Raw genomic sequence first — 16215 nt, forward strand, 5'->3', positions numbered from 1 at the left:
ACCACATTACGAAATCTTCAAACCTTGTTGTCTCCGCTGCTATCGTCATCCATTCCTCACTACAATAAAGAAACATGTCCCTGACGTAAGTTCTACTTAAATGCTTTCTGACTCCAACGCCTATATTTTCAGCTAACGCTTCATTGGTGGACCCACTTCACCCTCCACTCACACCCCCCAATCCTATGTAAACCCTACCTCGCCCTGTTGGAAGGTGATACATAAAGGAGACTGGTGTCCCGAAGAAAAATAATATACGTTCTTAATAAAAACGGACAAACCCATAGTGAATATTTTAAGAGTTATGGAATTGTATTCATGCAGAATTGAAAAACGCAATTCTATCTGTTAAAAACATCGGACAGACCCCATGGAAAAAGCTTCTTTTGAAAACGAAAACCCAAATGAATTTGAGTGCGTAGTATTACGAAGGATTAAATTGACGCTGATGTTCGAAATATGTTTCCATGGTCGGCACGCATCCCAGCGGACGCTCTAAAGACGAGGTCTATGCAGCGAGTGACTCAGAAATCGAATTACGAAGAAATTAACACTCGAACCGAATGATCCATTAGAAATAAGTGGAGGCACACCATTTTGGTAGAAACTTGCAAGTGACTAACTAATTAATTAAAGTGCACCTCTCGACCACCAATCGTAATTGGAAAGCAGAAGCGCAATTTCATTCTTTTCGAGCGAACACGATGAAAGAAAAATTCAGGGATTAACCTCAATTAAAAATAATGACGATGTTATTAATTAATTTGTTAATCGATAGTCCCAAAAACAGGCACAGACATACTACTCATCACCGCTTCGTAATAAAATACACGCTTAGCACATGCAATTAACCTTGACATGATATTATCACCAATGAGCAAATAATACAAGTATGTTGTATCAACAATACTCAATAATATAGGGAAAAAATTATCTCTCAATTCCAGTAGAAGTATAAACCATTCCCGTCTTCCAATTAATAGCAGACTTTCTACGATCAGAAAAGAGAGATTTATTCCTAGGACTATCAAGGTAAGTAACAAATTTGCAATCAACGTAATTAATTGCTACACTTGCTAGCTCGACGATACCCACGTATTCTTTTCTTTTTCCGTTTTCTGGTTTGGATGTGTTGGTCCTTGTTTCCCTTTTCATTATCTAACTGATTTTATTCAAACATGCACGGCTAGTTATCCACTTCATACTTTTGTATTTTTTGCATGCTTGGTCACACTTTTATTGACTTAACTTGAATGAAGCCATCAATGCATGATCGATGAGAGATCCTACCGCAGGCTGCCTCGTGAATGTAGCCTTTTTCGATGACTACGAAGGCGTAACGACTTGCATAGGACATTGGGACATTCCATTTCAAATCGCCCAATTTGGATAAAATTTATCGCTCTACATTTTTAATTTTCCTGAATTTATTAATCATTGGTTGCCAACAATTAGATAATCACTAAACGCTATTCGAAAAAATATTACAAGCCATAATTTTTTTGGCAGGCATTTTTAAAGGGGCGGCCGGGCAAATTTTGATGAAAAACGCATTAAAAATATACTTTATAGCCCGATGTATCTAAAAAAAAACAGAGAAAATCGTATTTTCGAGCTAACCGGCCCTGGTGGGCCTCTAACGGGCTGGAAGTGTGTGGAGGTTAGTCCTTTTTGATCCCAAATAGTATGCCCTAAGTACGTGAAAAATCACGGTGGAAGGACTTTTCACCCTCTTATACATCTATGCCCTTTGAAGATAGGGATAAACTCATGGTATTAAGCGCAAGAAAATGCCATGCCATTACTTTTTTAAAAATTAAGTCTCCAATTATACATAATTATTGCTTAAATAATGCTGATATTTCTATGTCTCGTAGAATTCATGTGACTTGGGCGTAATGGTTTTAAAGTAAAATTAAAATACGACAACATAATTGTCGTATTTTTATTTTGAAGGTCTCCAAAGGATCACTATTTCTTCAACAGTCGCATGAGGATTGATGTTTGATTGACGTGAGGCTAGATATTTCGAAAGAGTCGTCTTTGCTTAAAATATTGGTTCTTACATTTTATGATTCATATTGCCCCGTACGAATAGTCAATTAGCACACAAAATGAAAGCATTCCACGGTAATTACATTCGCTCGCCGCTTGAGCGCTGCTGCACACAAAGGGCCCCACTACAACTGTCGCGACTGCATTGGCTGAGCTAATGTGGCTCAAAGGGATTTGGACTCCCGTGGAACATTCTATTCTCTACAGCAGTGAGACCCAGAGAATATTCAAACACGATGCAGTCATGCTTCTCGGAAAATTAATTGGAAATTAATAATAATGAGAATACCTATTAACTGATTAGTTAGACTGCCTGCTCTCAGCACGCGGTGGTTTTTCAGTGTTCTTCCCGAGCGGGAGAAAGAGGACTTCTCAGTCCTCTAAAATGCGAATCCCTCACCGAACACTAGGCAATGGCAATGAAAGGGCAAAGAAGAGACTCTCATCAAGTTCAAGACGCAAAAAGACAAATTTCCAGATCGGAAAAACGCCAAATGACTCTCGTACTGTTCAGCAAAACGATCGTCGCCAATCCACTTTCGCCGTTTTCATCCCGAATTCAGACCAAAGCTAGAAATCACCTCCTGTGACCTCCGGATTATTTGAAACTCAACCAATTGACGTTTCCACCCTGGGGGTGGTTTACCCCCTTTATCGGGGGTGGAGTTTTTTTCCTCGCTCTCTCCAGAGGGCGGAAATCCAAAGGCGACGAAATTTTAAGCTAAAAATTGTAGCATTAAGTTTTTGATAAATCAGTATTTTTTTAGTTATTCACGGTTTGTGTAAAGTAGAATTTCTAACTGTTTTCACGAATAATTAAAAAATTTATTCCTAGTGTGAAAAAAGGTGTAACTGTAGCTTGTAAGAGCTTATAGCAACCAAGAGACCTGTGTTCCGAGGATTCATTTGAATGGATAATAAAGTAAGATATGTTAGTGAAAAGGTATTTTGTTTTGATGAATACTCTACCCAGACGGCACAGGAAGTTTTCGTACCTGAATACGAGGGTGGACCATCAAGATACAAAAATCGCGCTTAGGAAGTTACTAAAAAGGTTTTGTTTCTTTATTTCCTATAATGACGAAAAAAGATGCAAGAGGACTGGCAAATTCATATGCATCGATAAAATTGTATCTCATCGATAAAACTGTATTCGGTCTGGGACTATTTTCTTTCGCGGGTGGTGCCATCTGGTGCCATCGTGCCATATCCTCCTAGAAAGATCACATGTCTTCACAAGCTAGCACAAGCCCTTGGAGGTCGCGTCGTTTACGTAACGTCTTACCACATTTCAGGGATTTTTGTGGTTAAGTTTGTGAAAAATAGAGTGTCTGGTAATAGTGAAGTTTCCCTTATTCTTTAATTTCATTCACTGGGCTTCAGAAACGTGTTTGTGAGATATTTTTGTTAAAAATGCCTTTCGTGTGTTTATTGTCGGGATGACGTAATGGAAACTCCGGGACATGGTTCAAGGTTTTAGCTTTCCAAAAGATCCTGAGTTGAAGAAGAAGTGCATTTGGGCGATAAGAAGAAAACATTTCACCCCTACGAAAAGCTGTGAGGTATGTACTCTTTCTCGCTGTAATTATTTGGATGTAATTTTAAGTTAGAAGTGGCCTCGGGATGTTGATGCATCAACATCCCGAACTATTCAGTACTATAGTACTATTCAGTACTAAAAATGGTGATTGAAAATATTGTAGCAGCAATTCTTTTGAAAATTCTTGCATTTTAGTTGTCTTTTTTGTATTAATTCATTCGGTGAACGTGTGGTTAAAGGAGAAACTAGGAATAAGCTGCCAAGTTTATGGGGTCGAATATTGCTTCTTAGCTTGCCCTATTGTGTATTACACGTCGGCATTCATCATTTCAAATTATCTTATGCTATAGTGTAAAACAATAAAAATATCAGGCATACAAATATTTACTATATTTACGAGCCTAGTAATTTGATTTCTCATGCAGAAATACCAAAAATTGGAAATGATTTGACCTAATAAGTTACATGGTATTTTATTATTTATTAATTTTAGGTGTGTGAGCTTCACATCGCACCATTGTGATATCAGAAAGTAATCTGTGGCCTTGGACGAGAAGACGAGGAGAAAATTCTTGCTGAATTGAAGGTGCCCAGATTGGAGGAAGGTACCATTGCTTCACTGTTACCTGTCGCCAAGAAGACAGACATTGTGGCAGAAGTGACATATTAGTGGATGTGGATTTGATTTGTGCAAGTTGATGCTGTGATAGTGGACGTTCATCGGAGAAAGTATTGAAGATAGTTTTTATGTATCGACCAGTCCTCTTTTAAATAATTTTTTATTCGAAAGAGAATAAGAGTAATTGTTTCGCTAAATTAGATGTGGGATAGAAGAGAAAATTGGAAATATTATTGTGGTTGACAATAGAAAATACATAATACAGACATTGTGGCAGAAGTGACATATTTGTGGATGTGGATTTGATTTGTGCAAGTTGATGCTGTGATAGTGGACGTTCAGCGGAGAAAGTATTGACGATAGTTTTTTATGTATCGACCAGTCCTCTTTTAAATAATTTTCTATTCGAAAGAGAATAAGAGTAATTGTTTCGCTAAATTAGATGTGGGATAGAAGAGAAAATTGGAAATATTATTGTGGTTGACAATAGACAATATGTATTTCTGTGGGTTTTTTTCTTTCCTGCCTCTTTAAAATTTCTTGCGGTGGTGACTTCATGCAAAGTAAGTATAAAATTGGAGGTGTGATCTAAGAGATAACATGTTTTATTTTACAAGTGTTTATGCTGGTGATTTGGCAGGACTTTCATATTTTTAATAGGTTGATACATTTACTGCAGTGACCTAGGGACTTTTACTCATACCAAATAATTTTTCAAATACTTTAGCGCCTGATATGGGTAAGTTTTAGTAGCTGAGACTGAACTATACGTTAATTTTTGCTTGCATTTTGATGAATTCGATCATACTAATAGCAGATGTGTCAGCAATCCTGTTTCATCGGCAATTTTTATTTAAAAATTTTATTTCGTCAGGCTTTAGGGTAAGCTTTTTAATGCTCGTGGGCTATGTGATGTCTTATTTAGTGTCAAAATTAATAAGAATTTACTCTCATTAACATCTCAAGGTTTCCAAGTAAGTACGATCCACTTATGAATGCTGCATGTTGGGGATGAGTGAATTAGCCATGAGAATCTCATTTTTCGCAGAGTTATTTAAGTGGCCGAGTAAGTTTTGTAAGTTCTCAATAGGTAAATAATACTATATCATGAATTCTAATACCATGAAAAACTCACAACCGACAAAAACTTTGTCGGTCGTGAGTCTTTCATGGTAATTAGAATTGATGATATGGTGTTATTTACCTATTGAGAACTTACAATTCATAATGATTCGTATCAAGGTTCTCGCTACGGTCGGTAGCTATCGATTGTGTTGCGTTCGATACATTTTTCGATCGTGCGAGTTACGATATATCTAATTTCGACCTAATCGATTGAGATTAGCCTGAGTGCCGTGTTCCTGCGCGCTTCGTATCCAATCGTACGTGCTTAGTAGCGGACATTCACATGCTGCGTACGCGCTTCGTCGACAGGCCGCGAACGGAAATTATCCATTGACGAAAAGCGACGGAGCGGCATAGTATCCCCTTAGTCAATGGGTACTATGTACATACGAATTAGATACGGAGGGTTCTGTGCCGTCTGGGTAGTATACAGCCACGAAATTTCATATAGTAGTGCTTGACTTGACCTTTCAAATGACTATTGAATTAAAGTCAATTTGAAAAATATGAAGGACTGGGCAGTGGTGATAGGGTTTTTTGGCACTTTCTCATTGTATTTACAACATTTCATACTCATCGATTTAGTTTCATATAATTCGCGAGTGAAAAGCTTTTATGTCTAGACTAAATATTTGCCTTTCGAAAGAATGGGAGGCATTCCGAGCAGATAATAATCGATTCAAAGCAAAGAAGAGGAAAGGAATTTATTCACTGGACACACACTTATAGCAGCTCCACCCTGCAGTCATATGAAATCCGGCCCTAGCGAATTCCCAGCCTGCAGGAGTCTGTGATGAGCTCATTCCGACAGTTTAAGAACGCACCACCGACATCCCTAAAGATGAAAGATTAACCCCGATGAGATATAACGATGAAGGAGTAATAGTTTATTACAAACTGACACGGAATTATTTCTAAAATTAACGCTTTAAATATTTCAGTGGTAATAAACGAAAGACGGTCGACTATTTGGGCGAACTAATGCCTCCAAATTATCCAAACTTATTCACTCGACTCTATTCTTGCCACTAAAAAGAGTGTTTTTTTTAAGCTAAAAAAATTTCTAACTTGGTGGCACTATGAAAACCGCAAATGAGTCGTACACACAATCGACTGTTGATTTGTGCGCAAGTTCGCGAAATTACACGTAAACTGCTTGAAGATTAAATTTACTTGCATGCTCTAATCCGCGAACGTTTTATTAAAAGTGCGTGATTCCCGATGCTCCCTCCCGCATGCCAAAGCCTAGAAGATCCACTGCAACTCTTCCAACGCTCACACGACTCACTCGAATTTAACGTCAATGGTGGTCACGGCCCGACCCCACTGGACTCTGATGGTGCCAAAGTGTCGAGTAGCGGCAGTAATCATTGGAATGACCGCGCCGTAGGCGCGAACTTATCAGCTGTGCCGGTGAGATATTTCTCACCCTAACCAGCCAGTTAACAAATGAAAACAGTAAATGGCGTGCGTGCATCGTTGTCGGTGTAGTGATTTGTTCGCGAGAAAGAGAAACTTAAAATTAGACTAAATATTGGCGATTACACTATAATCTAAACAATAATATTTGACATGGCATTACATTGAGAAAGCGATGAGTACAATGTTTACATGGATTTTCTTTTTCTTTTCCTGCAGTGGTTTAATGCAGTAAATCCGCCTCGAGCTCTTTACTCGCCTCCACTCGCAAACGGCGAAACTGAAATGAGGTTGGGAAGGAGTGACGACATCACGTCCGCAGATGGACGACCCGGAGCAAAGACAAAGACTTCAACCACGCGTCGCAATGAACTCCAATCACGTGACCTCAAAACACTCACGAGATTGATCGCAGCGCACCTTTCATCTGTTTCACAATAAATCGTCGCTTAAACTTGCATGTATTTGCTCTAGGAATTACTAACCATTAGCATTAGCAATTTTATGAATAAGCATGTACATTTTTCTAGTGTGCGTAATGTTTCTTTGACTGTATGGTGTGCATGTGGCGGTCCTCTTGCATGCTGCATGTTGGTGATCGGTCACCCCCTGCCGAACACCCTATAGGTGGCTCGCAGGGTATTATGTAGATGTAGATGTAGATGAAACTTTGGCAGAGTCGTTGGTGCCATAGTTGGACAAAATACGATCGCCAAATGGTATTACATATCTACCGCACAGCGAGTCCCTAACTCATTCAAGCGAGGAGAAGGTTCGGAAACGTCTTCTTGCGTTCACTTCGAAAACAATTAAAAGGTTGAGTTTTAATGCCATTTTCACCGACGCAACGACTGCATAGCTTTGAATAAATTATTATTTTACTCTTCATTTGAACTCGAACTCTCATCCATATATTTATTGAACAGCAGCGCAGGAAATACTTTCAATTCTTATTTTCTTTTATTTACGATTCTTACGATATTTCCGACTGCTTCTGACCACATGATTTCTTTTGGAAGTCGCAGGCAACGCAATGCTTCGTTTACATGTGCGCCTGAATATATTTTTGTATTTTTTTAACTTTCGGTGGAGTATGACGTACTAAGTAATGAGGGGGATTAAAATGGTACGAATTGATAGCAGAAATACCGCTGTAGTAAATCGTGCGTTTTGTGATCCTGTAACGAAGTAATAGGTTGTTTTCGCTGCAGAGCAACGATGATTATGCTTCAAGATAGTGCGCTCTAGAACATGATCATAAGAAAACTTACTCTTGAAATGGCTACCCGAGGTCTTTTCCCTCCCGATTCAGTAAATTATAAAGTAAGTGAAAAAATTATTTGGGGAAAAACTGCACGTTGCTTCTCCTTCAGAAAAATCCTAACTTTGGAGACGAGTCCCGTATTGACGCCGCAGCGCCCAGCTCCAACTAAAAAAAAGCTTGAAGCAAAGGCTCCTCAAGGGTGAAGGCCGGTCGACAACGCATGGGCGCACCCAACGAGGGGCAGGAGGAGGCAGCTGCCCCCCCCCCAGAAACAAAAATCGCAATATCTTTAAGGAAAATAATATTTTTTCAAGCAATTAATTTTAAAAACTAATAAAAAGCTGTTACAGTTTCCTTAAAATATTGGTTTCATTCACCTTTTCCGCGCATAAATCTTACCTATAACTTGAACAGCCATGGCTTGTACCCCCTCCCCCTAGTTTTGATCCTCGGTACGCCCTTGCGAAAATGAGTTATTATGTTTGGGGTACCGTCGTGTGCACAGCCTTCACAGTGCAGTCGAGCAAAGGTCATTCCTGTGCGAGAGAAGAAAGGTAACAGGAAGAGAACAAAGTAAGGGACCTGCTCTATTTTCGAAAGAGTGCGCTTCAGCATCCTCATACTTTTTACCATTAAGTTGGATCAGTGTTATCTCATTGCTGGCTACTTCCCCATTACCGCAAGGCTACGAATGCCTTCAAGATACCTTGAGGGATATTGCGCGCAATTACAGTTAAAGGATTTATGAGTACCTAAATTATTCACCTCAGAGAATTCTTTGTTCTTTAAATATCGATACAGGGGAAAAAAGGGGACTGTGACATTCATGGGATAGCTTATGGGGTTTGCTCCTTGACTTATAGGCAAAATTGTGACGAATCGTTTTGGTTGGAATGCGTTCAACGATGTTTTTATTCATTAAATATCCTGAATGCTATTGGCATTGGGCCACAGGAAATTAATGTTTTTGAATTTACTTTCTTTCAAATTACATATTAATTATTTGAGCTATCACATGGATTACTATGCTATCAAAGTATTTACAAATGATCTTAAAATTCCGAGGCGATCCGAATGGCAAGATAGGCCCCCTGCGCTCATATCATTCACGGATATAATTCAAGCAAATTAGAACATGATTGAAATTTCATACGAATGATCGTTTGAATGCAGGAAATTTCCGTTCGCAAGATCATTCGAATGATCTTACGAATGAAAAATCGCCGTGTAAATCGGCCTTAAGAAATGTGTGAAGAATGGAGAATATGAAGTGGACGGAGAGGAGGATGAACGGCGAAGTGCTGGACATGGTGGGAGGGGAGAGAAAGATTCCAGATGAGATACAGATGAGAAGGCGGAGGGTTTGTGTTGAGCGAGTGTGAAGCAAGGTTTTGGGGAATGTTGAAGGCCGCGCAGAGGGGAAGAGTGTTGGCAAAGAGGAAGGAGAGAACAGGATCTATTGAGACTGAGTGAATGATCATTGTTTTGCGTTGAAGTCGCAAGTTCAAGATGGGAGTGAAGCAGGCCGGAATGCAAGCAGCCGGTTTGAATAAATGATTCGCCGAGAAAGACTACGATCTTCTGATAGCTCGTTAACGTTTCAATCTTATTTTAAATTGGGTTATAACTCAAACACACATTTATATCTACATCCATTGACCAAAAAACTTTCACGACTACAACCATTATAATTAGGTTTCACTAGACTTCTCCCAATGAAAGATATGTAGTGGGGGCTTAAAATCGTGCATTGCAACCCTCACTTGTGCCACGTACTCTGCTAAAACATGGTTATTTCCATGCTTCGTTTCTAGTCCTATACTAATCTTGACTTTCTCCGTCATCATTTGTTTACCAGAATTTCTCGTGGGACTTAAATTCTAAATATTTCAGCCCCGATGTTTTCCACGGAGAACTGAGCGCTGACGACACGACTCAAATCTGGTCCAAAGCGACGCCGAATCAGCTCAAAGCAATATCTTGAATCACTTTGAATTTGCTCAATCTCAATCTTTCGGTTTTATTTGGAACGTCAATCAACGATTGAGACCCACTCTTGAGTTGCGATCGCCTCAGCATTGGTCTCCCTCGTCGCGGGCATTTCCTGTCGACACCACTTTCGGATTCGGCGCACACTTCAATTCCACAAGGCGTGATTTTCAGCGCATCCAAGCGGCCGAATGATGCAATCACTGCTCCCACAGCCATAGAGGCGCAAGTCGCACGCATATAGGATCTTCCTCTTACTTAGCTGATCCTCCATCAACGGAATAAAACATGTTGAAATATCTCAACCTTTCCTAATGAAAAAATAGGCTTCACGAAACGATGGTCCTAAATGGATACGATAGGAAAACATTCGAGTTTCGGGATGCCCATAGAGTAGAAATTAAAAAATTCAAGTGATTTCCAGGTTTCCCAGGGGCATTGCTTTGTTTTCCAGTCGCCGGTCTCTGTGGCGGCGGGGTAACGTCTTCGCCTGCCAAACAAGAGGTCGCGGGTTCGAGTCCCGCCTGGGTAGGTTTCCCCGGTCCAGGGCATGGTTGTTTGTGTACGTTTACTGTTACATACGTTGAACACCCCGGTGTAAAATGGCCAATGAGAGCTGTATCCGGTGGTTTTAGAATAAAATAAAAATAAAATAAAAATAAACATCTTCATCACCAGTCAACAATCCTAAGATTGGTTTGACGCAGCTCTCTAACCCGCTAGCATTTTCATAGCGACGTATTTCTTCTCCTTTACATCTTTTATAACCTTTCCTATGTGACTCATTCGAGGACGTCGCTGACCCTTCTTCCCTTCCACCTATCCCTCTACGATTGTCCTTCATCTGGCCGCCATGTCTTATATTGTGGCCAACTAAGTCTTCTCCTTAACGTTTTTAGAATACTTCTCTTTTCTCTCAGTCTCCTCTTTGTGGTAGTTTTTCAGCCCATATCTGACCGATGCCCATTCCATATTTATTAAAGACTTTTTTCAAATAATTCTCTGTCTCTGATGTGACTACTTACGTCATCAGCAAACCGCGGTATGCTCTTTCTTTCTCCGTGGATATTGGCACCTGGAGACTTCTCTTTGATTTCATTGACGGCTCTCTCGTGGTAATCATTTTTAAGATGACGGGGAGAGTGCATAGCCGTCTCTCGCTCCTTTCCTTATCCTTTGCGTCTTCGCAGTTTTCATCCATTATTAAACGTTAAAATATTTGGCTAAATATTGGCTATGGGATCCGAATTACTGACCACAGTCACAGTTGCCAAAATATTGCAATACTGTGAGTATCGACTTGAGTTGATGTACACATGCAAGTTGCTCCTATTAGATATCACCGAGCACCAACTCAATCAATTCTCAGTTCATACATGAGGGGAAAACAGCACAGTCATGATCACAATATCCTCATCTTTCCAAATCAAACTCTTTTACTTCTTCCTTCGTAATTACCTTCCTTACATTTACTAAATACGACAATAACTTTAACACCATGAAGTACCCTAGATAGAAAGATAGAACCAACATAGACCTATAACTAACATCCCTACAGTCATGCTTCAGTTTCTAAATATGAGCTGTAAATACGTGAATGATGCCAAGTAAGCAACGACTCAAACAGAAAATTCGAGCAATAGAAAGTTGTTTGAAGTTGATATGCCCTGAATTCGTCAAAAAATCGATATTTTCAGAAAACTTGTCGAATTCCCTGAGTTTACACATGGTTTTTCCAGAACACTGGAATTCCACGATTAAGTGTCTCAGGTTTCCTCGAGTTGGCGCACACCACGGAGTTTTGAAAAGCACGAGATAGGAGGGAGCTTGGTAGGCAAATGGCTTGGGCCGTTTTAAGAAGGGTCGCGGGTTCGAATCTCGAGTCAAGCCTTCGAACATTTCAAAAAGAAGTCTAAGGAGAAGCACCCAGCGAAAGGCTTGGCTCGGGGTGAGCTCTACCCTCCGATATACCAACCTAACTTCGGGTGGAACCATTGAGTGAACCACTAAACAGAACGCCAAAATCTCAGCAACACAAAAACTTGTGTTACTTGGAGCCTCCCTGATAATTAAGCAAGTGCAACGCCAACCTGAGTGGGAAATTAACACATTCGATTCCGTTGACGGTAAGTGTGTTAATTTATACAATTTAGGGCTTCTGATCAGCGAGGGTAATGCTTTGCAGATGCAAGGATGCGATGGAGAGTCATAAATATGATCATTCACCTTGTTCTTCCTCGACGTGACATACTCCCCCCGAAAGAAAATGTTTTTTCCACGCGACTCCTCCCATGGTCATTTCTCAGCCATCGATTGGCGCCGACCTATAGCACTTAAATTTAGGACAAGCGATAAAACAAAAACGATAAAAGGGACAAGCGAAGGACTCCCGAGGATTAGAAAGCCATCGCTATCGCTATGGCGATGCTGCTTTTGACCGCAGCTCCTTCTTTGAATAGCCTCTTATATTAGAGGTGAATCTCACGGTCGATTTAGAAAGGAATCACGGACATTCAAGTTGCGTCACGCTCAAGCTGTAACACACCAATCCCAATTCCGCACTCGACATTTCACTCATTCATTCATTAATACATTCTAGGAAAGAGATTTTTAAAAATCGGGTGCGCTTAAGGGCACACGGGAGAAGTGTAAACTTCTGTGGCGATATAAGATAAATAAATAATAAATTGTGGAAAGTGTTTCGGTTTTTAAAACATCGCCATTTATCGGTATCGAAAAATACCAATATTTCATATGTGAATATTGGCTCTGACATTCCTAACAGTGGGGTAGCCAGGAATTCCGTTCAGAGGGGATCCAAAACCAGAGGGTATTTTTTTACAGGGTAACAAGTAGAATTAGTTGTACAAAGTTTTCAACACTTCACGCAATCTAAAAAAACTTCATTTCTCAAATAAATCTTTTATAAATTCATGAATTCAAAATTTTGCCATTCATTTCTTCAATATTTTGTTTTCTCTTATGAAGCACAGTAATTGTGTTTTTAGATTTCGGTGGGAGGGGTTCCGGACAGGGGTTCCCTCGCTACGCCACTGATTCTTAGTATCCGATATTTTCAACGCGATATCTACTTGGAACTCGGTAACGATATCAGCAAAAACAGATCCCCCCGCCCCGATATTATGTACGCACGGAAAGACATATGATGTATGCAGCATTAGCACTGGGCGGTGCATTCAAACTTTTCTCATCCAACCTCTTTTTATGAAGAGCTATGAGTTGGTATTGCACATTATATTGCATGTATTGCACCTATTAATATTATTATACATACAGGGTGCCTTCCGGAAGTAATACAACTGCGCCACTCCTATTGTTTCGAGTGGAATCTAACCACTTGGAGTAGGTGGGGTCAGCGATAAGCTTCACCACGAAACCAGCCTCGGCGCTATGGAATCACAGGACGTCAGTAATTGTAAACCTCTGCACGCCGACCGAGTCACGAAAAAAATGGAATCGACGTAATTGAGCAAAGTTTAAGTTTTGGGCTGAACTGAAAAAATCTCTTGAGGAGACAAACCAGGAATATCACGGAAGAGGATCAGTCTCAATTCGGCCGCTGAATGTGTTGTCACCCACCGCGCATTGAAATGGGTTTACAAAAGTCGCCACTGGCGTCGCTGACGGACGATCTGATCCGATTTTCACGATTATCACGGGGAAATAAGGTATAACTAGGGGTATTAACTGAAATTTATGTACATGATGATGTGAATTAACAAATCATGAGTCTTCAATGTTATTCCTAGCAATTACAAACATTGTATTTCAAAATATTGGATACAATCGGATCGCATCACCGCGCCACGGAAATTTTTGAAAAGCGATGGATATGCGACCGATGTGGCAATAGAAATCAGCCTTGCTTCTGTGGGATGGAATTGGGCCTCTTGCCTATATGCAGCCCCCTTGAGACAATCAAATGATTCGTGAGGTTTATCTGAACTCTGCTCTGTCCTACTTACAAATCTTGAGGTGGTTAAAGGCCTTTAAGGATTACTAGGAAGATATGGATGCCCAAAATGGCAAGAATGAGCTAATCAAAAGTGCTCCTTGTCAGTTAAGAAAGCAAAAAAGTGATGTCGAATCGAGATTAACTCAGTCGTATGGTTCGATGTTTCGGGAGACAACTTGTCTCCCATTTCACTTGCTCAGCCAAGGAGTGGTCTATAAGGAAATTGTTTCTCACGGACAGACAGTTAAAGCTGCCAATTATATGTACGTGCTGGGAAGATTCCGAAAAAGTGTCATCAGGAGGAGAAAAGACCTCATCGATACCAATCAAATCCATTTCGAAAACGCGCCTTGTCAGAACGCACCACGAGTCCACGAGTTCCTGGACGAACGACACGATCAAACGCTGCCCAAACCCCCAATGTTGCCCCGGCAGACTTCTCCCTGTTATCTAGGATTAAGCAAACCCTGCAATGAACCCATTTTGCGTCCATAGAAGAGACGCAGTCGGCCGTGACGACGCCCTTGTGAGAGGTCTCCGAAGAAGCGTTCGTAGGGAGAGTAACCGGTCATAGCTGAGCCGCTGCAAATAATATGTAGAAGCCCAAGGACAAGTGTTTGTGCAAATATTTTCAATAAATTTATTATTAAAAAAGCAATTGCATTACTTTCGGAACGCACCCTGTCTGCGCACCTGTGCTATACTATGACTATACTTAGAAACGCAGTCGAGCGCCAAGTGAGGAAAAGAGGGTGACGCCCAGAATTTTGTTTAACCGCCCGATACGTCAGCTGAGGAGACCACCAGGCCAGGGGCAATTCATTTTTCCACGTAATACTTTCTGCCAAAGATGCGTTTTAACTTTTAATGTTATACAAGACGAAATACATAGGTGAAATAAACGGTTGTCCAATGGCTGAATGTAAAGCAAAGCATTCGGTGTAGACAACCCCAACCTGCGTGCCCCCCCTGATCCTCTTCCCCCTTACCCTCCGAAACAGATTCCTTGCTCATATGCCTGCAACTACCTCCACAGATGTTCACTACGACTCGAAATGTTTCCAAACAAATACTACGACGCCATTTTAAGCCAAATTTGACTTTCTCCAATGGTGAATGTTATTTAATTCGCCGCAGAGTTGAATATCGAAAAAACGTGCAGTACCTATCTTTAAGGATGCTGTCTCTATTATGAAAATTTTTAAAAGAATATAAGAAATAGCAAAAAAAAAGGTAAAATTCAAATTTTCGAAACTTCCGTTACTCGAGGGAGATGAATCTCTGCACATGAAAAGGCCGAAACAGTATTTTCTAATTAAAAAATGCGTTTGTTACTACCAAATGTTTAATACCCTGCTTCATGTGATAATAGCATACACCAACAGAGGAAGCCAAATTTTGTCAAAGAGCATAAGTGGCGCCACTAGGTTTGCAGAGAAACTTGTTTGACCCATTTCTCAACTATCATTCGTTTCAGCCTTCCCTTCACTGTGTCTTCCAGGGTTTCCTGCTCCCCCAGCAGCCGATCCACGCCCCTTACTGAGACAGTAGGTACCTTCGTCCTGGTTGAAAATTCCTCCAGCTGTCAAGTAGGTGAGGCGGTCCATCGTAACCCAAGTCCCGATCTGTCATCTGATGACGTGGGCGCGTTTGAGCGCGATGCACTTGTCGCAAAAGAGCGCTTCACCAGAGAACCGACAGCAAAGAAAACATCAATACCTGAATACACCGGGAAATGACAAAATACTTCATATGTTGCATTCTACTCGAAGGATTTTCATGAAAGAAAATACTATAGCAAGCAATAGCAGAGGAGCTACGAAACACCACGAGCTGATTTTTACTCTTCACTAAATCATCACAAATACAATTACAGATGTAGTTTACTCGAGTTTTAGTCTCAACTTTAATATGGATGTTAACCGAAATCTAATCAATTTCAATGTGGAGCCAATTTTATGAGCTTGAATGTCAAATATTCTCAATTTGAAGACAAGCAAGAGAAAAAAGCTATAATTTTCTTCGCAAATTCTTCGTACAATCTCAACAAAGAAAATGTTTTTTCATTCAATTTACATTTCACATACTAATTTACGCAAAAACTATTTCAAACGTTTTTTCAATAAAAAAGAACAGCTTAGGCACATGAGTATATTGCCATAGCTTGGATGCACAGATCACTTAATTGTACAATTAAAAAAAAATTTTCCCCATTAAAATTTTTTACT

General features: G+C 40.3%; 1 protein-coding gene across 1 annotated transcript in view; it reads left to right on the forward strand.

Annotated features, from left to right (window-relative positions):
• Window positions 1-15726, forward strand: part of LOC124155298 — a 79417-nt gene extending 63691 nt beyond the window's left edge. The window contains exon 3 of the mRNA XM_046529016.1: window positions 15465-15726. Within this exon, the coding sequence (XP_046384972.1) occupies window positions 15465-15726 (262 nt within the window). The remainder of the gene's footprint in view (window positions 1-15464) is intronic.
• Window positions 15727-16215: the final 489 nt, after the last annotated feature.

Source organism: Ischnura elegans, chromosome 3, assembly GCF_921293095.1.
Source record: "Ischnura elegans chromosome 3, ioIscEleg1.1, whole genome shotgun sequence".
Taxonomy (NCBI): domain Eukaryota; kingdom Metazoa; phylum Arthropoda; class Insecta; order Odonata; family Coenagrionidae; genus Ischnura; species Ischnura elegans.